We start from the raw sequence: 23113 nt of genomic DNA, 5'->3' as shown, positions 1-23113 counted from the left end.
AGAGGATCATAAAGCATCGCGTGAGCTCGCGGTTCGGGCGCGATGCGATGTTGGGCGGCGTGGGCATCTCGTTGAAGTCGGCAATGTTGATGATGATGTTGTCGCGGTTGTTTTTGTCGCAGTCGGTTCGAGACGACGGGATGGTGGGAATCGTAGGAGAAAGGCAGGTCAGTTGGCTACATATGTGTACCGTGCCCTCCCTTGCCCTTTGAGTCATGTTGAGTCCTCCTGTTAACAGCGAAGCCTGGTTCAGTGACGTTGCGCTTTTGCTGGGTGTGGCAGGCAGTGCTACCCCTTTGACCAAACGATTGCTATTGCGAAGGCCGCGGTCGTAGGACAGTCGGCAAAGTTCCGTGCGCACAACGGAGTATGTCGCGGGTAAGGGGTTCACCCGCTGACAAGGACTTCATGGCAGAAGCACAAACTGCCGTTGCCTCGAACTCGAACATCATATGCTCGGCAGTATTCAAGCATATCTCGAGCGGCCGCAGTCCTCCCCTCCCTGTCAGTGCATATATCCTTGTGGACGCTCAGCAAATCCTCGTTTCTTGGCTCGAGGCTTTGGGTCTGGTTGCAGCGGCAGACGGACGCTTTCGAGGTCCAAGTAGCAAACGAACGCTCCCGAGACGCGACCATGGCAGCGGTCAATGCTTCGGCCAAACAGCAAATTTTTTTTTTTTTTTTTTTTTTTTCACAAGTACGGTTGCTATTGAGGAGCATTTATTCACTTATTCACTATGACTTATGCGCCTGACGAGCATTTCGACCACTGTAACCAGACCCTGGGAGGATTGTCCTATTCGACGTTCACTGCGAAACAATTGGCGCGGAGTTTTCGCTGCAGTAGAAACGCCAAATAATACACATTCTGGCGGTGGTCAGACCTTTGAGTTCACTTCGCGACGGGAATTGCCTACCAGGTCACGAATTGAGCCTCTCTCCTCCACAACCGACCACGTCACTACAGCCTTCACTTCACGGCGAGGACTACTCATAAGCGCACGGTCTGAGTCTTTCTGCTTCACATCACACTACTGTCACTAGTTCTCTGCACCGTGAAAGCTCTCCGTCAGTACTCCACAGACTGAAGGCCTCTGTGCTCCAAACCTGTAAACCCGACCTCGTCACTGCCACCCACCATCACCAGACTACCTCCACATCTTCACACCAAAAATGCCTTCCGAAAAGATGCGCCGCTCTCTGGTTAGCTACGACCTTAGTGACGACGAGGACTCTGGCCCCGTAAGTGCGAACTAAGCTGCTGTTGTGCAAGTCCTCCCCATCTCTAACCCGATCTAAGCCCAAGCAACCAACGCCACCACGCGCCGATCGGGCTACAACGAAGGGACTTCTTGCGGAGATCACGCGCCTGAGAGCTGAAGCACGTCTTCCGCACCCCACGAGTTCCATCCAACGCAATGCGTAGAATGAAAGACTGGTCAGGATTCTCATCCAAGCAAATGATGACAAAGCTTCGGAGATCGAGAAGCTTAAGAAGTCACGCTCGGAGATGAAGAGCGAACTCGATGGATGGAAGAACGTGGGCCATGCCGTCGACAAAGCTCGCAAGACGGCGGAGCCGGAGGAGACGCACGGCGATCTTGAGATGATGCAGACCGACGAGCCGGCCGAAGTCTCAAAGTGATCTGATCTGATCTGATCATCGGCGCGGCGAGCCAGCGTTGGATTGGAGTGTTTCGAGGGTTGGTCTCTGGCTGGGCTTTGCGTCTTGGACGCTACACATCGGGAGGGGATTTGATCGCCATGGCGGATCATCAGGGTGGTTCATGAGGTGGTTCATCAAAGAGGGTCATCAAGGTGGTTCATCGAGGTGGTTTATCCAGGCAGGTACAAACCAAGGCGGGTCATCAAGGTTCATCAAGCAGTCACTCAGTTGCAGGGTGGTCGTCAATTCAATATTCGTTAACGATTGACAACGGACGTTGACAACGTCAACGTCAACGCAACGCAACGGCGCCTCCTGGTTTGTCAACGCAACGCAATGTGGTACCCTCGTTGCGTTGAATTGGGTTGACGATCGTTGATTAGTAGTAGTAGTAGTAGTAGTAGTAGTAGTAGTAGTAGTAGTAAGGGTTTCCCTAGTACCTAGGACCTACTTACTACTACTACTACCACTACTAGTACCACTACTACTACTACTACTACTTTTACTACTCCCTACTAAGTAGCAGGTAGGTAGCTTTAAAAAAAAAATTAGTCATAGGCAGTCTTAGTACTAAGTAGTGCTCAATATTTGTCAACCCAATTCAATTCAACCCAATATAGACTGCCCGTTGTTAACATAATATACTCCTCATCATTGACGCCGTCAACCCAACGCAATCTGAGCCGACGTTGCGTTGCGTTGCGTTGACGACCACCGTGCTCAGTTGCCTGAGTTGTGGATGATCAATAAATTTGGCTTCACAGCTGATCGGCTCGCATCAAGTGACTTCCACCCCAAGAAACAAATAGCCGCATCTTTTGCCCACAGATGCGTGCTCGCTTACAGCCTCGTCAGATATTTTGCAATTGAGCTCGAGCGCCACCAAGGCTCAAAACACGGTCGTTACAGCTTCATCCCACCCAACGCCCTCCTTCCCACACAGCGCGCCCTGCTCCACCTCCGCATACGCCGCCGCACGCATCAACACCTCCCTCGGCACCTCCTCCAGCACAACGCCCGACAGCGCCGCCCCGCCAGGCGTCTTCAAAAACGCATCCACATACGTCCTCTGCGCGGCATTCCCCTCCTCGACGCCCCACTGCAGCGAGCAACGCGGCGGCACGCGCTCGACCACGCGCGCCAGCAGCGCCTTCCACCACTGCGTGCCCTGCACGAAGCGGCGGCGCACGACGACGGCGACGCGCAGGCGCTGCAGCGAGGGCGTGGCGGAGAGCGGAGAGAAGTTGGAGAGGGAGGAGGGCGAGGGGACGGGCTCGAGGGACGAGTCGAGCGCGGTGGTGGCGTCGAGGAGGAGGAAGAGCGTGCGCAGGTTGCGTAGGCTGTGCGGTGGTAGTTGGCTGTGCCCGATTAGGGGCGCGGCGTCGGGTTTGAAGCACTGTGCGTGGTGTCAGCTGCTGCTGCTGCTGCGCGCTCTGCTATGTAGGTTTGTTGTGTGCCACACTCGATCGATTCGACTCGAATCGACTCAACTCAACTCGGTATATGCACAAAGCACCAGCAACAAAAAAACACGCAAGGAAGAGAAATGGAAGCAAACAGCACCCCTTCAGCCCCTTTCCCCTGACGACACATAACTAAACAAAAACCACCTACATCAGCATAAACACACACCTCATTCTCCCTAAACACCAAATCCCCACACTCCCGCCGCACCTGCCGACACGTGCGCAGCAAGCCCAGCCCCAACCCGGGCTGCGTGCGCTGCTCGCGCTGCAAGGAGAAATACAGCCGTATCGTCGCGTCGCGCGCCGTCAGCGCTTCGGCGTAGATGCGTAGACGCAGCTCGGCGGGGAGGGCGAGCAGGCGGGATGGTGATGGTGATGGGGGGTTTGGAGAGGAAGAGGAGGGGGATGGGGGTGCGGCCATGAGCTGGGTTTGGCGGGGGATTGGAAGCAAGCAATTGTGGGTTGTGGAAGTGGGTTTGTGGTGGTGGCGCAGTGGATGAGTTGAGTTGATGTGCGATGGACTGGATGAATGGTGGTCTTTGCGGAGGACGTCATGGATGCTAGCCGTGGGCACGCGGAGCGAAAAAGTATCCCCCGAGTCGTTCGCCCGCCCGTCCGTCCATCCGTCTGCGACCTACACATCCAACTCTTCTCATCGAAAGAACTCTCTGTTTTCCCATTTTCACTTGCTCCGGCAGAAACCACGTAAGATGCAGATGCGTTGAATCCGTTGATCAAACTTGCGCCAGGAATCTGACGGCAGAGATTACATACATGTGTGCAGCTGGAGGTCGGTCGCCGAGCACATCCGAGCACATGCTTGACTCCCTATACACCTAAACAGCCTACCTTATGTGCCTAGATAAATAATCAACAAACCTTTCTTTCCACACATGGCCAAGGGCTCAATTCATTGTCAACCCCGCAACAGTCGCTCCAATCTCCAACAAACGATCGAAAACCCAATCAACCCTGATTCCCTCAGCGCTTCCCCCCCCACCCCCCCCCCTCTTATTTCGCCCTTCCCCTACTAGCCAGCCGTCTGGTACCGTATATACAAAACTCAGCTACGCTGCATCGCCGCATCGCAACATGCGAACATTCGACCTGACCTACCACCCGTGCTTTCCCACTCTCATTCTCACCCCGCAGCAGCGCTCAACCTAGCTCCACAGAGCGATCAACGTGCGTGCAGTATATCGTTACATTCAGCGCCCACGTCTCCCACTCCTTTGGCGCAGAAGAGCAAAAATAAGTACGTGACAAATAGACGCGGGGCATCGCATGTGGCCGTGTCTAATCGAGAAGAGGAGGTTGGGTGTTGGAACAGCTTTGGGGGCTGGGCTGGGCTGAGCTGCCTGTGCAGACCCATCGGCAAGCAGAGCGACCGTTGCACCGCGGAGACGGCGGAGGCAAGATAGGCAGCCCAGCGTGCCCGAAACTACTCACAATCGCGAAGAGCTGCAAGACTACTTGCAAGCGCAGGCGCCACTGAGAAGACGGGAACGTAGGGTAGGTCAGCCTGTCGCGTTTGGCACGTTCACTGACATGACTACGCCAAAGAGACGCGCAGTCGACACAAAACAGTACAATCGGAAAAGCGCTCTCAATCAAGATTTTGGAATTTGGACTGACAGACTGACTGACTGGCGGGCTTGGCTGGCTGGCTGGCAGAGGAGTAAGTTGTTGGTCGGAGGTATGGTACGGAGGGAGTACAAGTCTCGACAAAAAAGGGGAGAGGGACGGGAGAGAGAAAAGCACAGACGACGACGGAAGATGATGACGGACGCAGAGGACGCTCAAGACAAGGGAGGGGGAGAGAGAGGAAGAGAGAAAAAAGTGGGGCGAAACCCGACAAACAGGCGCTTGCTTTCCAGATTATCTATCAACGAGCTTTGGTTCTGGACGAACGGTACAGGAAACTTCAGAGAGACGACGAGAAGAAGAAGAAGAAGGTGGGAGGGGTTTTGGAGGAGACGTCGTACAACAACCAAGCAGAGAGGCTCCCCCGAAGTGCAACAACGACGAGAGTGCACCAGATGCCAAGACAAGCAGGGTATTTTCAAGACCGTAAAAAAGGAAAAAAAGGTGTTGTTTGCGTGTGACGAGAAGGTGTGAATGCAAGCACGGCTTCTTTTTCCACTTTTTACGGCGAGAAACTCTGAGCAGGAATCTGCGGAGGGGGGGAGTGCACTGCTGCCGCCGCCGCCGAGGGTGCAGGGGGCAGCTGCTTGGGTTGTTGCGGACTCTGCGGCCGACTCCAAAAGTCGAGTGATGCAATCGTATCCTCGCCCATCTCGTCCTCGTACGCATAGAGAATCTGAAGGTGTTAGAGCAGGCAAATGTGGATTCAAATAAAGACTTACCTCTCTCGTCGACGAATGCAGCATCCGAATGTTCTTAGCTGTAAGGATGTGCACGAGCATGCCCGTCTCCATGTGTCGAATCTCAATGAAGCTCGGCTCAAATGCGAGAATGTAGGGGTTGAATATGGCGAATGACTGCGGCGTGCCTTCCCAGGTAATCTTCCAGTCCGGACGAGCTCGCCAGCCGTTTCGGTTGACAAAGAACGAAAAGTCTGTGTAGCAGAGCAAGAATTCGGACTGGAGACGCTCGATGTGGATCGGCTTGATGTTTTCGCGACGAGCCACAAAGTCGAGCGAAGTATCGGCCTGGTCGAGCAAAGATTGGGTCTCGAGCGTCTCGAGGGAGACGACCTCGAAACCCTTGGCGCAGCCAACACAAAGCTTGGAGCGGAGGAAATGGATCGAGGTAGATTCGGTGGGAATGTAGAATTCCTAACGACATTAGTGGCTTGCCGAGGCTTAAAACCGGCCGACATACCTTGTAGGGCTTGAGCACATCTTGACCGCCGGCAAGCATCCTGGTGAAGCCAGACTTCTTGGACTTTTTGGCCATGTTCTCCATGGGTTCGTAAACCTTGATGGTCGTCGAAAGCGCTGACGTCTTGACACAACACACCAAGTGTTGGCCGACGCAGACACCAGCCTTGAAGAAGTTGGCGTGGCAAATCTTCCTGCCTCTCTTGGCACCGGCGTTTTGGCCTTCTTCTGGGTCGAGAGCCTCGAGGGGATACGAGTACATGGTCTTATCAGAGAGGACGAGCAGGATCTGATGTTGCTCCAGCACGTCAATCTGAGTGACAGCCTTGCAGTCAAGAACACGCCGAGGCTTGACTGATGCATCCTTGGGCCTGCGGTCAGCAACGTAGACACCAAAGTCGGTGCCGTATGCCAATTTCCTGCCACCGTCTTTTCAAATTAGCATCACCATCAACAAACTTCCCAGCCCACACTTACCAAGCGGCACGCAGCAATTGACTCGGATGGACTGGTTGAAGAAGCCTTCGCAAACAATCTCCTTGGTGAAAATGTTGCTGCGGTCCCGGAGCGTCTTTTGCTGGGTCTGGATGTGCTTCATCCACTTTTCCTGGGAGATTTGGGTCGACGCGTAGAGCGTCAGTTCGTAGCCGCCCTTGCCCAGGTGTTTGAACGTGATGGGGTATCCGGCTTGTTTCTGGCTTTCGGTCTTGGCACCTGTGTTTAAAGAGGTCTTGTTGGCTCCGGGGATCAAGCTGGAGGAGGGCCTTTTGGCAATACCTTGTTTTGGGAGAATCTCATCCATCTGGGTAATGACCAGCAGCTCCAACGGAATCGGCTTCTTGTAAACCTTCATCTCTTCCTTTTTGTTGACCGTCTTGATCCGGACTAGCAGCACCGCGTGGTCGAACAGGTAGGCCTGGATATCGCTCGTGTTTTCTGTAGGACTCTTTTTCAGCGCACCCTTGAATACCAGTTGGCGGTTCTCCTCGGTCAGTTTGAGATCGACGTATTCGCCCGGCCGGAATTTGAGGTCCCTATTGAGCTGCACCAGATTAAAGTGATTTTCAGCCTTTCCGGACTCCACATTGACCTTGGACAAGAACTCCCGAATCAGGGTGGTGGCCTTGGGGATATCCTTGAAATCCGGATTGTCCTCGGCGGTGTACTTGTAGATGTTTTCTAGAAGCAGGGGATAACGAGCCAATCTCGTGGTCGGCTTGGTCAGGTAACCGTTCAACTCGAGCTTGCGCGACTCCTTCATTCTCTCTACCTCATCGACGAATCTCGCAAATGCCGGGTTTGTCCTCTTCTCGTGCTCGAATTCATACTTGCCGAAGAGCTGATTTGCACCATATTTGATAAACGGCCCAAACATGGGCACGAACTCGAGGAAAATGTCTCCAACGTTCTTGACGACGGGCTCGATCTGCTGTCTGCGAGTGAGGGACTCTGCCATGCGCGCGTTGACTTTGTAGACGTCCTGGCAGTTTGAAAAGACTGTACGAATGAACTTTTCGCGCCGGTGCTCGGGAATGGGCGAGGTGGCAGGATTGCGCAGAGGCTTCATCCAAAAATCGCGGAGGTATTCCAAATCCTTGACAAAGTCGCGCTCCGTGTACATGAGTTCGGAAATGACTTCTTGTCGCTTCTTTTCCTTTTCCGAGATGCTGTCGGCCACTTCCTTGGAGACGGTCATGATCCAGAGCTTCTTTTCCTCGTCGTTGTCGTCTTCGTGCAGACTGGACTTGGATTCCTCCCTCTTGAGACCAGGGTTTGGCTTCATGTTCAGCCGCGCCTGCTGCTCCAACCTTCTCGGGCAGGCAATGGAGTAGCACAGCTTGTCGCGCGTGCATGTCGGCGAGTAACATTCCGTCAGGAGCGTGAAAACACCGTTGACTTCGGTCGAGTCTTCCAAAAGTGTCTCGCGGAACTGATAGACCTCGGCAGGCGAGTCTCGTAACCTGTGGGCATAGGTAACTTCGTGGAAGAACTTTTGCGCATCCAGAGACCGGCCCAAGAGGAGCGCGAGGTTCCTGTCCGAAGTCCTGATGATGTAAGCAATGAGCTCTACCGCTTCCGCTCCCGTAAAGGCGCTCTTGTAGACCAGGCCGTCCTTTTCTTTTTCGCCCGGAATCATCCGGTCTCGAAATACTTCTGCGACCCGGGAGAGCAGAGCAGGATATACGAGAGGGCGCTCGCGCGCCGTCGCCAACGCTTGCTTTGACTTTTGTGAGGTCGACGGCCGGAGCTCGCCAGCTTCGGAGGGCGGGCAAACTGTCGAAGCCATTGACATGGTCCGCTGAGTGCTGAAGCTGCCTTGGCTGGGGCTCCTCGTCTTGTTGCCAGGACTGGCAGCGTACTGAGCCGAATGTGGAGCACCGGCAGAAGGTGTGGGTATGTGGACGCCCGGGGGGTGGGAACCGTTGGCCTCGCTGGGCTCTTTCCTCCTGTTGGGAATGACTCGACCACTCATGGTCGTAGTGTACTCGTGGTCACGAGCAAACGAAGTCAGGGACATTGCGCGCTCGTCGACCCTTTCTGGAACCACCCTACCCTGCGCCGTGGTACGGGCGCCGGCTCCGTTGTTCATATAAGGCTGTTGGCGAAACGTATGCGCAGGATTGACGTATCCACTGCTTGGTGGGTTGTACATTTGCGGACGAGGGCCGGCGGCCAGGGACTGCGAGCGAAAGGGATCGGAATTGAGGGCAGGGCCAGGAGGACCGCTGGGAAAGCGCTGAGGGACGGGCTTGTTGCCGTAGGACCCATTCGGAGGCGGGGCTCTCGGATCCATGCGTTGGGGCATGTTGTATGGCGGACGGTCCGGTCGCAGGGGCTGTGGAAGATAGTTGTTCTGGGGATGGCGTGGACCAGGCACGGGAGCACCTTCGACGGGCCTTCGGGGAGGGTGGTAGCCGTTGGCCTGGGCCGGCCTCATGGGGCCCATGCGGTTCATCACGTCGGAGACCTGGGATGACATGGTGGCAGCGCGGTCGGCGGGGCGCTGGAAGGACTGCGAGGTCATTGTCTGAGACCTGCCGGGTGGAGCAGTCCCGAAAATGTTGGAGAAGGCGGCATCTCGCTGGTGATCCGACGTGTGGCCGTAGTTGGGTTGGCGACCGTAATCCCTCCCCTGCTGGGCGCCGTAGTCTGCCATGTGGATCTAGCCAACACGGCGATCTGTGAGGAGCTGCCCCGTAGGCGCCACCTCAGGACGAACCAAGGGGCGTGGGGAGAGGAAGAGGGAGGCGGGGATGGGGTCGTCGCAGCCCTGGCCGGGAGGCAGAGGATGGGCGGCAGGGCCGGCGAGGCCGCAATCAAGACGAAGCCCCTGTATGGATGGACAGGAAGCGCGACAAGCGGAGGGATGGAGCTCGCGCGCCGGCGTGGGAGAGGGATAGAGGGTCGTGAGCCGCGCTCGGAGGGAGGTCGGCAACGAGTTGGTCGGGCTCGGCGGGAGGGAGAGGCGACGACCTGAGGGATGGGAGAAGAGGAGCCAGGTGGGCGGGAGGCGGATGGATAGGATTGCGCACCTGGGAGCTGGCAAAGGAGAGATGACGAGGAGAGGTCGAGGATAGGACGAGGAGGTGGACGAGTTGGGAGCGGCGGTATTGTGCGTCGCGGTACGGACTGGGGTCACGGTCACGGTCACGGCCAAGGGCAGGGGCAAGGCCGGCGCGACGTGCGTGGGAGACGAGGAAGAGGGGGAGTCGGATGCAGAGGCTTGAACGAGAGTTATTCGTTCCAGCGGTGCGTGTGCAGACGAGTTTGCTGCCGTCGAGTAGAGCAGAGTGAGCCGGTCGAGTCTGCTTGTCGCCCTTTACCGTCTGTCTCTCTTCATCCATGCGAGGCCGAGATGCCGCTCGCTCTCCGTCGTCCTCTTACAGGTCCAGAACCGGGCCGCCCAAGCACCCAAGCACCAAGCACCCAAGCACCACCTCCAACCAACCAACCGCCTCCACCACACCAGCGCTACCCTACCCTACCCTCCGAGCTAGCTCCAACTCGCCATCTACCCATCCACCTTGCCTCGCGCGCATCCACTCCATCGCATCTTCGTCGTCCACCCTCATCGCCGCCATGGAGTCCGACCTCACCCCCAAGTTCGCTCCCTTCTTTGGCATGGTTCGTCTCTGCACCCGTCATCCATGATGCCATGGTCGTGCTAACTGACGCTTTTGCGCTGCAGGGCGGTATCGCCTTTGCGGTAAGCTACCTCTCCCGTTCTTTCGTCCACGTTTGCTAATGCTGCGCGAAGATGATTTTTGGATGTACGCTCCGTCGCTACCACCATCCCGTTTCGACGCCCAACTGATGATTCGACAGGTATTGGCGCAGCATATGGCACGGCCAAGTCGGGCATTGGAATTTCCGGCGTGGGAACCTTTAGGCCAGACCTGATCATGAAGGCAAGCTTGGATTGGCATCCCAACAGACACGAAGCTGACAGCCAAACAGTCGCTGATTCCCGTCGTCATGTCTGGTATCATTGCCGTCTACGCCCTCGTCATTGCCGTCCTCATCGCCGGAGATATGGGCCCTCCGCCAGGGCAAAACTACAGCTTGTTCAGTGGCTTCATGCATCTGGCGTGTGGCCTTTCGGTGGGCTTGACTGGCTGTGCGGCCGGTTATGCGATTGGCAAAGTTGGAGACATGGTACGATTGCATCATTCGTGTCGGGGTCAAAACTGACACATCCAGGGTGTTCGCTCGTACATGCAGCAGTCGCGCATCTTTGTTGGCATGGTTCTGATTTTGATCTTTGGTGAAGTTTTGGGTTTGTACGGGTAAGTGTTGGACGGCCGGTCTGCGAGAGGTTACTGACACGTTTTGCAGCCTGATTGTCGGCCTCATCCTCAACACCCATAGCCGTGGCTAAAAACAGACAAGCGTCGACCAAAGACGTCATGGAACGAGTCAAAGGAGACAACCGATGATCATCATGTACAGTACGACAAGCAAAAGAATTCTTCTGGGGATGTCGATCAGGCGGGCCAGCGTCGAGGAAAGGTTCAGAGGGCGTATTCGGAGTTTTCAATGATTGGTCCCTCGACGAGCTCTCAACCAGCAGCTCTGCGCATGTATATATACACGGGGTCCCAGCGAACCGGAAGCTGGGGAGGAGGAGGGAGCTGTATGCAGGCATCATTCAGATGGAGGCCGAGAGAAGCCGCACGTGCGTCATATGCGGCAAGACCTGATGGCCGTGAAGCGACCTGGCTGTGAGCCTGATGGATGAAGCAGGTAGTGGCACGTCAGATGCTACGGCGGTATCCCACCGATGGCATCCCAATCGGTACGCAATGCGAGCTGGCATGGCCGTGGTCGGGCCCCCTACAGCGGGCTGGAGGTGGGAGGCTGGGCTGTACGGTGCGGCAGGCGGGCGGTGGGGGTCGTGGTCGTGCCGGAGGTCATGCGCAGCTCGAGCACTGCACGGCAGCTCAGAGGTCTATCGTACATGAATGTATGTAGTCAGCAAGGCTGATGGGAGGGCATCGATGCGAAGAAGCGATGGCATGGCGATGGCGACCAAGAGATCTGAAAAGGCCGAGGGTTTGTTTTGGCGAGGCCAAGCCGTTCCGTGATGAGCTGCCTGGCTGGGTTGCCGGAGCCTGAAGGCTCGATCAGTCGTCATTCCCGCAGCGCACCGCACCGTTGCCCAAAGCCAAAGTCCCGTCAGTGCCAGTGCTGACTACGCCCATCAAAACACCTGCTCCGGCTTCGACAGGCGAAGCTTTCTCTACCTTGGCCCATTTCTGCGGCTTATCCTCCAGCTGTTACTCCGCCTTTTATTCCTCTCGCCTCTCCTCGTCCTCCGTCGCTGTGCCCCAGACGTCCTCCCTGCTCGCCGCCCACCGCTCCTCTGCCACCGGCTATCTCTTCTCGCGCCGCTCGCTCATGATCCCCGCCATGTTCTGATTTCTTGCGTCCCACCGGTCACCTCTTCTCCGCGCAACGATCCCGTCAACATCGCCCACTTTCTTCCTCTTCCTCCTCCTCGCCCTCGCCCTCCACCTCATCTACCCTGCGCCGGGGCCATGGCCGCTGCTGCGTCGTCTGCAATGCATCATCTCGTCCCACATGGCCTGCGCAACAACCACAACCAACAAAACGGCAGCGATCACTCTTCGCGCTCCCCCGACGATACCCAGATGCGCCAGCAGGAAAAGCGCATCATTGCCGATTGGCAGGCCGAAAAGACTCCTCTGGATCCCGATGCCGTCGCCACAGACCCGGCCAAGAAGCGTGTCGGTCACTCATCGCGCCATTTGCGCTGCGAAGACTTTGACCTGCTCAAGACTTTGGGCACCGGTACGACGACACTTCCCCTCGGCTGATGCGTACAAGGTGCGGCGGCTACTGGAAGGATTGCAAGCTAAGCATCGTGCGTTTCATAGGAACTTTTGCACGAGTGTGGCTGGCGCGCCTAGCAAATCCTCGCCCGGGAGACGAAGACAAGGTCTTTGCTCTCAAGATCCTGCGAAAAGTGGACGGTAACAATGCTTGCGCTTCCCGCGTCAATGCTTTGGCTGATTCGAGATAGTTGTGCGGCTCAAGCAGGTCGAGCATGTGCGCAACGAGCGCAACGTCCTGGCCGCCGTCGCCGGCCATCCATTCATCACGACCATGATTGCCAGTTTCCAAGACCACGATTCCCTATACATGCTCGTCAGTTTCTCTCTCGTGTCGCGGCGGCGACGTCATTGTTTGCAAGGTTGCTGATCTGACTGCGCACAGCTCGACTACTGCCCTGGCGGTGAAGTCTTTAGTTATCTGCGCAGAGCACGGCGATTCAACGAGCCGACATCCCAGTTTTATGCTGCTGAAATCGTCCTGATCCTGGAATACCTGCACGAACGGGAGGGAGTTGCCTATCGGGACCTCAAGCCAGAAAACATCTTGATCGACGCCCAAGGTCACTTGAAGCTGGTCGACTTTGGTTTCGCCAAGAAGGTTGAGAACAGTAAGTCTTGGTGTTTGGCGGGCCGTCCCTTTTGAATAATGCATGGATGCACGGATCGCTCACACATTATTGCAGGAGAGACGTACACCCTGTGCGGCACCCCAGAGTATCTGGCGCCAGAAGTGATTCGAAATACTGGTACGTCAAACCCTGGATGCGTAGGATTGCAAGTTGACACGTGCCAGGCCATGGCTGCGCAGTCGACTGGTGGGCGTTTGGCATTCTCGTCTACGAGTTTCTGGTGGGCCAGCCGCCGTTTTGGGACCAGAATCCGATGAGAATATACGAGCAGTAAGTATCCTGGGCTCTGTGTGCGGCATGTTTTGACATGGACGTAGAATTGTCGAAGGAAAAGTGCGATACCCCAGTGCAATGTCGCCAGATGCGCGCGACCTCATTGGGAAGCTTTGCACGGTTGATACTTCGAAACGGTTGGGTAACATCAAGGGCGGCGCGGCGGCCGTCAAGGCCCATCCGTGGTTTCGACACATGGACTGGGACGCGCTATATCACCGCAGATTGCGAGGACCGATAATTCCGCATTTGAGAGGGCCGGCCGACACGAGGAACTTTGACGAGTACGACCCGGAGCCTGAAGGTCGAGCGCCGTACACGCCAGAGATGGCGGCCAAGTACGATGATGCATTCAAGGACTTTTGAAGGCGAGAGGATGGTGGTGCTGCCGCATACATTAGCATATTCCTAGTGGTTTGGAGGGTAGCGGGTGTTGACGTGCACGACTGACGATGTGGTCTTTTCATTTGGTGTTTTTGGAAACTGGGCGGCGGGGGGTTTTGATACCTTTTTTACCAAGCACATTGGGTACAGCATTAGTTGTGATTGTATAGTGTACTTATGTGGGGCTACGCATAGATGACGAGACGGTCGCAGCATGAGTGCGTGGCAGCAAGCTGAGCCGAGCAGAGCTGAGCAGAGCAGAGCAGATGAAATGGGGGAGCGTGGAACAAGTACCTTGGCCTGGTAGATATTTCATGTGAAGAGTCAAGGGATGAGGTGCATTTTCTGGTGTTGGGTTCCGTGTGTTGGCAGGGGTGCCGGAAGCAGGCATTCATTCATTGGTAAGCGGCGGCGGTGCTGGCGTGATTGGGCGCGGGAGTCGAGTCGGTCTCATCTCACGATAGGTGAAGTGACATGATCTCAGCGGGTCAGGTCAATTGGAGGTGGAGTCTCGATGGGGCCTGTCAGCTCGCACCGTATGTCATCCGCCAGCGTCAAAGGCCAGAATCCCCGCAAGCCCCCCCTCCCCTGGCTGCCCCGCATCAAGTCATGGCACCTGGTTCCCGCACACAACACGGCCGGGCACTACTCGTCCTCTTCCACCCCTCGACACCCTCCCTCATCGAAACGTGGATGACCTCGCCGAGATAACCCGCGGCCACCACACCCGACCATGCTACCCTCATTGGCTTGCAAGAGAGCCGCTACCAAATCCCCCAAACCTGCCTCGGCTTGCCCAAAGGGGCAACTGTGGCGCCGACTGCCGCTGCCACTGCCACTGCCACACGCGCCACACCGCGCCTTGTCTGGCTCTGGCTCCAGCTCCAGCTTGCCGTTGACCACATCGCACGCACGAGGGCCGCCGGCCGTATGTACAACTGCCAGGCATCCATGCTGCTGTACTGACTGACTTGCGTACTGTAGCCCGCCTTGCTGGAGCAGACCATTGGCCAGTACTTTTCGTCCACCGTGGCCAAGTACGGAGATCGCCCTGCGTAAGCCGACGGCCCCCCAAACAATCACCCGGCTCCGCTGCCTGAGGTGCTGACGAATGAGACAGCGTCATTGCTCACCACCAAGAAACCACCCTCTCATACGACGCTCTCGACCGTGCCAGCAATGCCCTCGCTCGCGGTCTGCAGTCTATCAATGTCCAAAAAGGAGACCGAGTTGCCCTGAGTCTGGGCAACAACATTGAGCATGTCACTGTATTTTTCTCTCTCCCGTCTTTTTCTACATGATCTAACTCTTGCAGGCCACATTTGCTCTTGCAAAACTCGGCGCCATTCTCGTTCCGCTGAATCCGGCCTTTACAGTCACCCAAGTCGCCTCGGCCATAACGCATCTCGAAGCCAGTCACCTGATAATAGGCACCGAGACGCATCTACCGTTCAAAGATCCGCGGTCAAACGTCCCATTACTGGAGCACCTGCTGCCAAATCTACGTTCGAGCGCCAAAATCGAGTCGGCTCTCGTGCCGTCACTCAAAGGCGTCGTGGTCGTGGACAACTCCAAGGGCCGCGTTGATATTGATCAGTTCCGCAGCTTGACCAGATATCAAGATGTGGTTTCCAGCGGTCCGTCGGCAGAAAAATACCTTCCTGATCAGGGATTAGATCACAACGAAATCATCAACATTCAATTCACCTCTGGCACGACGAGCTCGCCCAAGGCTGCCTGCTTGACACATCGAAATGTGTTGAACAATGGCAAGAGTATAGGAGACCGGCTGAAGCTGACGGCAGACGATGCCGTGTGTTGTCCGCCTCCTCTCTTCCAGTAAGTTGTGCTGCTACCGGTGTTTCCCAGACATATACTCATCATCTCAGCTGCTTTGGCTGCGTCCTTGGTCTCCAAGCCACTAGCACCCATGGAGCGGCCATTGTCTTCCCCAGCGAATGCTTCGACCCGCTCGCCACGCTGACGGCCGCCGCCGAATACCGCTGTACGGCACTTTACGGCGTACCCACCATGTTCCTCGCCGAGCTCGACCTGCTGCAAACGATGCCATCAGCCCGCGCCCTCGCCTACATGACCAACTTCCGAACAGGCATCGCCGCCGGCTCCGCCGTGCCCGCCGAGCTCATCCGCAAACTGAAAGCCGAACTGCACCTCGACCGGCTCACCAACTGCTACGGCATGACCGAGACGTCGCCCGTGTCGCTCATGACGGCGCCGTCCGACTCGTTCGCCAAGCGCGTCAACACGGTCGGCAAGCCGCTGCCGCACGTGTCGGTCAAGATCGTCGACCCAGTCGACCGCGCGCGCGTCGTCCCCGTCGGCACCAAGGGCGAGGTCGTCGTCTCGGGCTACGTGACGATGCGCGGGTACTGGAACGACGCGGCGCGCACGGCAGAAGTGCTCGTCCCGGACGCCGCCGACCCGTCGGTCGTCTGGATGCACACGGGCGACGAGGGCGTCATGGACGCCGACGGCTACGTCGCCATCACGGGCCGCATCAAGGACCTGATCATCCGCGGCGGCGAAAACATCTCGCCGCTCGAAGTCGAGAGCTGCCTGCTGGCGTGCGACGGCGTGGCCGAGGCCGCTGTCGTCGGCCTCCCCGACGACCGCTACGGCGAGTGCGTCGCCGCGTTTGTCCTGCGGCGGGAGGGCGCGCACCTCGCGGCCGACGACGTCAGAGCCTGGGTCCGCGCCAAGCTGAGCGCGCATCTCGTGCCCAAGTTTGTCTTTTGGGTCGATGCTAAAACGGCGTTGCCTAAGACGGCCAGCGGCAAGGTGCAGAAGTACAAGCTGAAGGAGCGGGGCCTGGGGCTGCTGCAGCGCGGGGAGGGCGTTGAGTGATGTGTACATGACCTAGCTTTCCTGGCGTTTCCCCCTTTTCATAAGTCGTTGTCGTCGTTGGCGTTTCTGCCTCTTTCCCTTTGTCGCCATGACCATCATCCACATCAGCATTTCGGATTCCCATCCATCCATCCATCATCTCAGCTTCCGTTTTGTCAATCGTCAATCGTCGTCTTTATCTGAGCGTTGAGCAGTCCGTCGAGCAGTCCGTCGAGCAGCGATAGTCGAATATGAGAGAAGAGGGGACGCAGAGTGAACCGCAGCGCAGCGCAGCGCAGCATCGTTTCCCCTTTTCTTCCTTTGCTTTCCTTTTCTTTCGTTTCCCGCAGATGAGTCCAGCGTAAGCCAGTCAGTCAGCAAGTCGGCGAGTCAGTGATTCAGTGTACATACATACATACATATACGTGGTGCAGCGCAGTACAGCGGCATGGGAGCAGCTTCGACGCCCTCGCTCTTCACTTTGAGCTTTGAGCTTTTTACTTTTCGGATCGTGTTTTCTTTTCGTGCAGTCTTCTCTTGATGAATTGGGCTGGGGCTGTGAGGGAGAGGTAGTGGCACAAGGGGTTGAGGGAGGCGCTGGAGGGGGTAGGTTGGGTAGGCTGGGCAGGCGGGGTGGGGTGCGATGAGGGGGATAGGGGGATCGCGATGTGTCCACATGCCTCGCTCGCATCTTGACAGGTGAGCGCATGGGCTGTAGTCTGTCTAGGTCGAGCAACTAGCACCACCAAGTAAATGAACAAATGAACAACACAAGTAAAGATGCAAAGCCGCAAGAAAGCTTGGCACCATCAGCGCGCGTGCACAAATACCATGACATGTCAAATATGCTGCCTAGGTAGGTATGTATATACACTCAACAATGCCTAGACAACAGTTTATGCACCATGCATGTACTATACGCCTGTTTCTTGCACACAGTGTAGTCCATCTCATCTCATCTGTACCTATGTCTTGGATGCATGAACGCACGCTACATGTACCGTACCACAGGTATACCGACAGCGATGAGGCACGGGAAGGTAAGACGGGAATGGAAGAAATCGATGCTTTAAACCTTCCTTCCACGCCTGTCTCCATTCTCAAATTACCAGGATAGGCAGATCAGCAAAGCTAACGCTGTGCTAACCGCACTAACTACACGCACGCATACATGCTCTATTCCGCCCCCTTTACTGCATACTAGAAGGCAAGAGAGCACACGTGCCAGAAAGGGGGAGGGAGGAAGCGAAGGTGGTCGCTGTCGTCACGTGGCTGACTGTCTATGATGCGTACTGATACCCGCGTACGGTAGGTAGAGAACAGCAAGGTATAGTAAGGTGTGTACCTTATACCTGCAGACTGGTACCTGAGTACCTGATTGCCCAGGGTAGACACGTAGACACGTAGACGCAGGCGCGTCACGTCGCGTTGCGTCGCAGATCAAATACGCGCTGTGAGTCTCTCTCTAGACGAGATGAGACGGGAGAGTGCAGCAGTGAGAGAAAGAGGCACATCCCGCCAGCCATGGCCGTAAGGCTTCAAGAAACCCGCCTGCCCGCCTGCCTGCCTACCCGACGCAGACAGACAAGCACGCTCGCACGGGTGGATGGCGGGTGTTTGGGGGAGTGTTTGAGCGGATGCATGTAGATTCTTCGTCGACAAAAGAGAGAGTGGGGTTCCCTAGTGGTTACAGGCGAAGTTTGCGGGAGCTTTTTTTTTTTTTTTTTTTTCTTTTCTTTTCTTTTTCTTCGTCTCTTTCTTGCGGGATTCTGGGGTTTGGCGGTTTCTGGGGGAGTTCCGCTTCGTGTGGTGTTTCAGATGGAGGCAGAGTTTTTTTCTTGGTGTCTAGTGCTGCTGCCGCTGATGCTGACGCTGTGAGGATAGACAGCAGACACCGCCTGCACTTCCACAACTCTGCGCAAAATCCAACACACGAGAGAGAGAAAGAAAAAAAGAGAAAAAGAGAAAAAAGTAGAAAGCGCAAAGAACCAGTGACCTTCCGCAGGCACATCAGGATGTCAGGACGTCAAGTACCTACCTACCGTACCGTTCGTTTCCCGACGAAACTCGCGGCTAGCCTGAGCAGGGAATCTGGCACTAATAATGATGGATGGAAGGCATCGGCCGATAGCCTCGCCAAGCAGATGCGCCCTGTCTGGACGCCGGGACGGCCCCTGCTGCGCGGGGGTCGGGCGCGCGGTCCCGCGTCTCTTGTCCATGCTAGCAGCGCTGCCTGCCTGCCGGCTTCAGGAGGCGCGCAGCAGCTGTAGCTGTGGTTCCCGGTGCTACTTAGATATGTAGGTAGCTAGTGATGTGCTGCTGCGCGAGTGCTCGGCAACCGGGCGTGGGAGTGGTCATGTTGGAGGAAGAGATGTGGTTGTGGATGGGAAAGGAACGCGCGAGGGAGGGAGAGGAGAGGGAGAGAGGGATAGGGCGGAGATTCAGGAACAGCCGCGTGGTGAGCATGGTTGGCGATGGGGCAAGAAGTTCTCGATGGCGAGGGGGGGTTTAGTTGAGAGATGGCCACAGACCCTTTTTGACAGCAAGCTGAGATTGCAAAAATGGGGTGGCGCGGTGGCTGGTGGGCGGTGGTTGGTACCCAATGCGGCAATTGGCGATGGGGTGGTCTAGTGGACTGGACGGGAGTGAAGCAATGACAGGGCGGACATCCGCTAGCTAGGGCACACCCGACGTCAGAGATGTGACGGGTAATTTGAAGTCAGACGCGAGAATTGGATTCCGTTCCTTTCCTGTCGAGGTGCGGAATGGATTGAGAGGACGGACGGACGTCTTGAGCGGACACAGCCGAGCAGCGAGAAACAGGCTCTGGGCCGAACCGACAACCAACTCTCTTCTGTGGTCGGTGATTCGAGGGCGCGCAATCTTGGAGTTGGGATCAGGCCTGCGGGCTGCGTCACTGTGCATGTCATGTGGTGGTGGTGTTGGGCGGCCATGGACTCGGGCGGCCCGTCTCGCTCTTTGCCGTTGAAACCGCTGCCGGACGGGGGGAACCTGGAGTTGGGCTGCGCTGCCGCATCGACGATGAACCCAAGCTGATGTGATGGAGGTTGACGTTCGAGAAGACTTGCGTTGCGTTGACCGGTGGGTTCCTGTGCGTGGTGTTTCGCATGGGGGGATAGGCTCCCGGTGTGCACTGCACTGCACTGCAGTCGCTGTGTTATGCAAGGCCTGCTGCATCAAAACCCTCGACTTCTGCTGCTCCCCGCTTTTCGTGTCGCCTGCCTCTCTTTTGCGTCTCCTCTGCTTCTTCATCCTCCTCATCTCTCACCTCATTCCATCGTCGTCGTCAACGTCAACCGCCGCGCCCTGCCCAGCCCGCCCTGAGGTTGCCCTGTGGCGCCTCCCCACTGGGTTCTTCCTGCGCTCTTCTCTCCTCCTACCCAACACAACCGCCCAACTTCCCAATCCATCCGTCGTCGACAGCGCCCTCGCCCTCGCCCTCTCTCTCAAGACCTGACCTGTCCGACCTTACCTCACCCAACGCCTCCCCACCACCCCGCCGTACCCGGCCGATCCCCCAGCCTCACCGTCCACCATGGGATCCCGGCGTGCCTATCCAACTGCCGAATTATACGAAGAGAGGGAGCGCGACTTTTACCATGCCGACCGCTCCCACCACGACTACGAGGAATTTGACTACGAGCTGACCCGCGGCCGTCCTCGCTCCGAGTTCTCTGCTCGCCGCTCTCACCCCGACTTTTTGCATGACGATTACGGCCAAACCTCGTCCGGTCCCCTCGTCCTGCCAGAACGCTCGCGCTCTGTCATGCCCGACGACGACTACCCTCCGCCCCCGCGGGTCCGCAAAGAGTACATTGAGCGCGACGAAGTGCGCATCAAAAAGCCCGACCGCCCCCCGCCCAGAGACGTTGAGCGCGAGGAGGTCATTTACCGTAGAGACCCTCCCCCTCCTCGCGACCCCGATTACGTTGTTAAAGAACGTCGAACTTCTTCAGTCTCGAGAGGCCCTCGCCCGCGCGAGGTCGAACGCGAAGAAATCGTCATCGACCGCCGCCGACCGCCCCCGCCCCCGCCAGACGTCGAAGAGGTCTACATTCGAGAGCGCAGGTCCCCACCGCCAAAGCGCGAAGAAATCGTCTTTCGCCGAGGGGGTTCGCGCCCGCCGCCCAGTGAGCCAGAACGTGAAGAAGTACATGTTCGGCGCACTGAGAAATCTGGGTCAGAAGTAGAAAAGGAACATGTCAAGATTCGCCGCCACCGCTCGCCCTCGCCCCCGAGGAGCATGCCCCCGCCGCTCGTCCGCGAAAAGGAGGAGTTTGTCATTCGCAGGCGCGCTCCTCGCCCTCCTTCGCCCCCGTCTCCGCCCCCGGTGCGCGAGCGCGAAGAAATCATCATTCGCAAGACGGAAAAGTCGCCCAGTCCCAGCCCGCCTCCTTCTCCCCACGCGCCGCCGCCTCCCGACCCATTCATCCGACCGCCGATTGTCCAGGAAATCATCACTCACCACCGTCACATTGACCATGGTTTGTCGCGCCCCAGAATGTGCCCATTACCGCTAACCAGTCTTAGGAGTTGAAAAGGCCAAACCGCCTACCCCTCCGCCTCCTCCCCCTTCTCCTCCGTCTGTCAAGGAGGAAAAGTCGGTCGTAATCAAGAAGAAGTGAGCGCAACCTGAGATAGCGAGCTGCAGATACTGACGTCTATGTAGGAAGGTGTATGATGACGAAATCATCTACGAAAAAGAGACGAAAAAGGAGCCCAAGGTCGAACTTGTCCACAGACACCGCTCCGTCAGCATGCCAAAACCTGCAGACTGGGATCTGGAGACAGAGGCCGAATACTACCATCGCAAGGCCTTTGAGCGAGCTACCCTTGGAGAGGCCAAGGATGGTGCGACCAAGGATTGGGGTCTTGTCGACGTGCCTCCCGGAACCAACAAGGTGCGCATGGAAGGCATTGGTGGTGGAGCTCAAGAAATCTCCTGGCAACGATACAATGGCGCGAGGAGGTCAAAATTCATTGCAGACGGCAAAGAATTCATATCTGAATACGGCCCTGCTCCACCGGCGCTCCCTCCGCCACCCAAACCAAAGCCGGCCGACATGTGGACCGAAATTACCAAGGACTTGGTCCTCAAGGAGGCGATCGAGGCCATGAAATACGACTACGAAGAGACGGAAAACTTTTTTTACGTCATGGAATACCTCCGATATGTAAGTTTTCTGGAATGGAATGTGGGCAATCTAACAATGTGCAGGAGGACGTCCTTCAGCTGGTCGAGATTTCGGACGACATTCGCCGCGACCGACGCAAGCGCATCCGCGAGATTGAAATCGAGCGCACAACGGTCGAGCGCAAACCCTCGCTGCCGCCTCCTCCTCCGCGCGAGTACGACTATGTCGAGCGCGAAGTCGTCTACGAAGACCGCCGGGGCCGCTACCGCTAGATTCTGCCTCGTCGACCCTTGTCACGACCGCGCCACCTGCTGCATTTCCCATTGGCGGTCCAGTCAGTTAATTTTGCGTGCTCTGCTGCAAAGACCATTAGACAGTTGCTGGTGTCCTCCTCCTCCCTCCCGCTCATCATAGCGTAGCGCTGCTCATCATCATCATCGATTACATCCGCATCATGCGAGTCATCATCATCATCCTGTTGCCTCTGGGGCTGGGGACGGACGGGATCACACAAAAGAAAGATTGCTTGCTGCCTGCCTACCTGCCTTTTGCGCGCGCTACACGGCATTCACCCCCCATCATGCAGCGGAGATACCACACACCCCACTGAAAGCTTTTTGCTCTTGCTTCTCCTTTATCTTTTCATCTTTTTGAGGTTTTTGTCCTTTCTTCTCTTCTCTCTTCTTCTCTCTATTGACGAGTAACGAGTCACGAATACGATGCACCAGCACCAGTGAGCGTCGGGTTGGGGTTCGGGGTTGGGGTTGGGGTTGAGTTCGGGTAAGGGGTTGAGTTGTTCGAGCGAGTAAGGGCAAGGAAGGGCAAGGGCAGATCTAGGCTCCAGCTTACCTTACATTACACATATCAGACCTGAGTATCGTCGGGGTGTCGGGGCGGGGGCGCTGGAGAAGCAGACGTGCGTGCGTGCGTGCGTGCGTCGGTTGATTGGTCGGGTAGGTCGGTTGTCGGGATGGGCTGGCTGGCTTGCGGGCTGGATGGATTGATGAATTGATGGATGGATGGATATATCAAGAAAGACTGCGACGGGATCGGAGGGTCTGACTGTCTGACCGGACTGCACGGCAGGCTGGCTGGCAGGCAGGCAGGCCTTTTCTTTTCTTCTTTTCTTCTTCTCTTCCTCTTCTCCTCTCCTCTTGTCTTCATTCCTCTCTTCTTCGTCGATTGGGAATTGGGCGGAGGCAGTTGATCGATAGGTGCGGGCTTGCCGTCGTCGTTGGGCGGGCGGGCGGTTAGACTTGATTTTCTCGTCTTCTCTGGTCTTGTCGTGACGGGGCGGCAGTGCAGTCTAGCTGCGTTGCAGTGCAGTGCAGTCTAGCAGATCTTTCGCTGCCGCCCTCTCGTGGTGACTGCGGTGGTGATAGAGGCCTGGGGATTGGCCAAATGACCAATCGATCGATTGATGAGCTGATGAGCTAATGGACTGAATGTGTGACTGGGTGACTGTTCGAGTGACTGGGTGTACGTAAGAGCGTATG

The 23113-nt window shown here is 56.8% G+C and overlaps 7 protein-coding genes across 7 annotated transcripts; 4 read left to right on the top strand and 3 right to left on the bottom strand.

The window, feature by feature from the left end:
• Positions 1 to 2464: 2464 nt before the first annotated feature.
• J3D65DRAFT_357641 (uncharacterized protein) lies at positions 2465 to 3789 on the bottom strand. The gene is made up of 2 exons (XM_066795609.1): positions 3281 to 3789; positions 2465 to 3062 (listed from the first exon to the last, which is right to left on the bottom strand). Exons 1-2 carry the CDS (start codon positions 3551 to 3553, stop codon positions 2556 to 2558), a joined length of 780 nt encoding a protein of 259 aa, XP_066655044.1. The 5' UTR covers positions 3554 to 3789; the 3' UTR covers positions 2465 to 2555.
• Positions 3790 to 5278: 1489 nt separating this feature from the next.
• Positions 5279 to 9132, bottom strand: J3D65DRAFT_553969 (CNH domain-containing protein; the record flags this gene model as incomplete). The annotated part of the gene is made up of 4 exons (XM_066797160.1): positions 5279 to 5452; positions 5499 to 5930; positions 5977 to 6404; positions 6453 to 9132. The coding sequence occupies 4 exons, from the start codon at positions 9130 to 9132 to the stop codon at positions 5279 to 5281; spliced, it is 3714 nt and encodes a 1237-aa protein (XP_066655043.1).
• A 923-nt stretch (positions 9133 to 10055) lies between these two features.
• J3D65DRAFT_645769 (vacuolar ATP synthase-like protein 16 kDa proteolipid subunit) lies at positions 10056 to 10854 on the top strand (the record flags this gene model as incomplete). Its single annotated transcript, XM_066802233.1, has 6 exons — positions 10056 to 10100; positions 10234 to 10246; positions 10302 to 10384; positions 10434 to 10631; positions 10677 to 10762; positions 10812 to 10854. The coding sequence occupies 6 exons, from the start codon at positions 10056 to 10058 to the stop codon at positions 10852 to 10854; spliced, it is 468 nt and encodes a 155-aa protein (XP_066655042.1).
• Positions 10855 to 11569: 715 nt separating this feature from the next.
• Positions 11570 to 13696, top strand: J3D65DRAFT_357393 (kinase-like domain-containing protein). The gene is made up of 7 exons (XM_066795608.1): positions 11570 to 12287; positions 12374 to 12469; positions 12520 to 12644; positions 12714 to 12939; positions 13015 to 13077; positions 13125 to 13230; positions 13278 to 13696. The coding sequence occupies exons 1-7, from the start codon at positions 12014 to 12016 to the stop codon at positions 13597 to 13599; spliced, it is 1212 nt and encodes a 403-aa protein (XP_066655041.1). The 5' UTR covers positions 11570 to 12013; the 3' UTR covers positions 13600 to 13696.
• Positions 13697 to 14222: 526 nt separating this feature from the next.
• Positions 14223 to 16720, top strand: J3D65DRAFT_357262 (acyl-CoA synthetase/AMP-acid ligase-like protein II). Its single transcript, XM_066795607.1, has 5 exons — positions 14223 to 14545; positions 14602 to 14672; positions 14738 to 14885; positions 14933 to 15456; positions 15507 to 16720. The coding sequence occupies exons 1-5, from the start codon at positions 14351 to 14353 to the stop codon at positions 16480 to 16482; spliced, it is 1914 nt and encodes a 637-aa protein (XP_066655040.1). The 5' UTR covers positions 14223 to 14350; the 3' UTR covers positions 16483 to 16720.
• A 2312-nt stretch (positions 16721 to 19032) lies between these two features.
• J3D65DRAFT_356964 (uncharacterized protein) lies at positions 19033 to 20066 on the bottom strand. Its single transcript, XM_066795605.1, has one exon. The coding sequence runs from the start codon at positions 19741 to 19743 to the stop codon at positions 19138 to 19140; it is 606 nt and encodes a 201-aa protein (XP_066655039.1). The 5' UTR covers positions 19744 to 20066; the 3' UTR covers positions 19033 to 19137.
• J3D65DRAFT_356772 (uncharacterized protein) lies at positions 19881 to 21980 on the top strand. Its single transcript, XM_066795604.1, has 5 exons — positions 19881 to 20375; positions 20439 to 20966; positions 21013 to 21103; positions 21152 to 21656; positions 21701 to 21980. Exons 1-5 carry the CDS (start codon positions 20018 to 20020, stop codon positions 21887 to 21889), a joined length of 1671 nt encoding a protein of 556 aa, XP_066655038.1. The 5' UTR covers positions 19881 to 20017; the 3' UTR covers positions 21890 to 21980.
• The last annotated feature ends 1133 nt before the right edge of the window (positions 21981 to 23113 follow it).

This window comes from Phyllosticta citribraziliensis (assembly GCF_038025025.1).
Source record: "Phyllosticta citribraziliensis strain CPC 17464 chromosome Unknown J3D65scaffold_6, whole genome shotgun sequence".
In the NCBI taxonomy this organism is placed as follows: Eukaryota; Fungi; Ascomycota; class Dothideomycetes; order Botryosphaeriales; family Phyllostictaceae; genus Phyllosticta; species Phyllosticta citribraziliensis.
The sequence above is the reverse complement of the archived record's forward strand: the minus strand, read 5'-3'. Positions and strand labels throughout refer to the sequence as shown.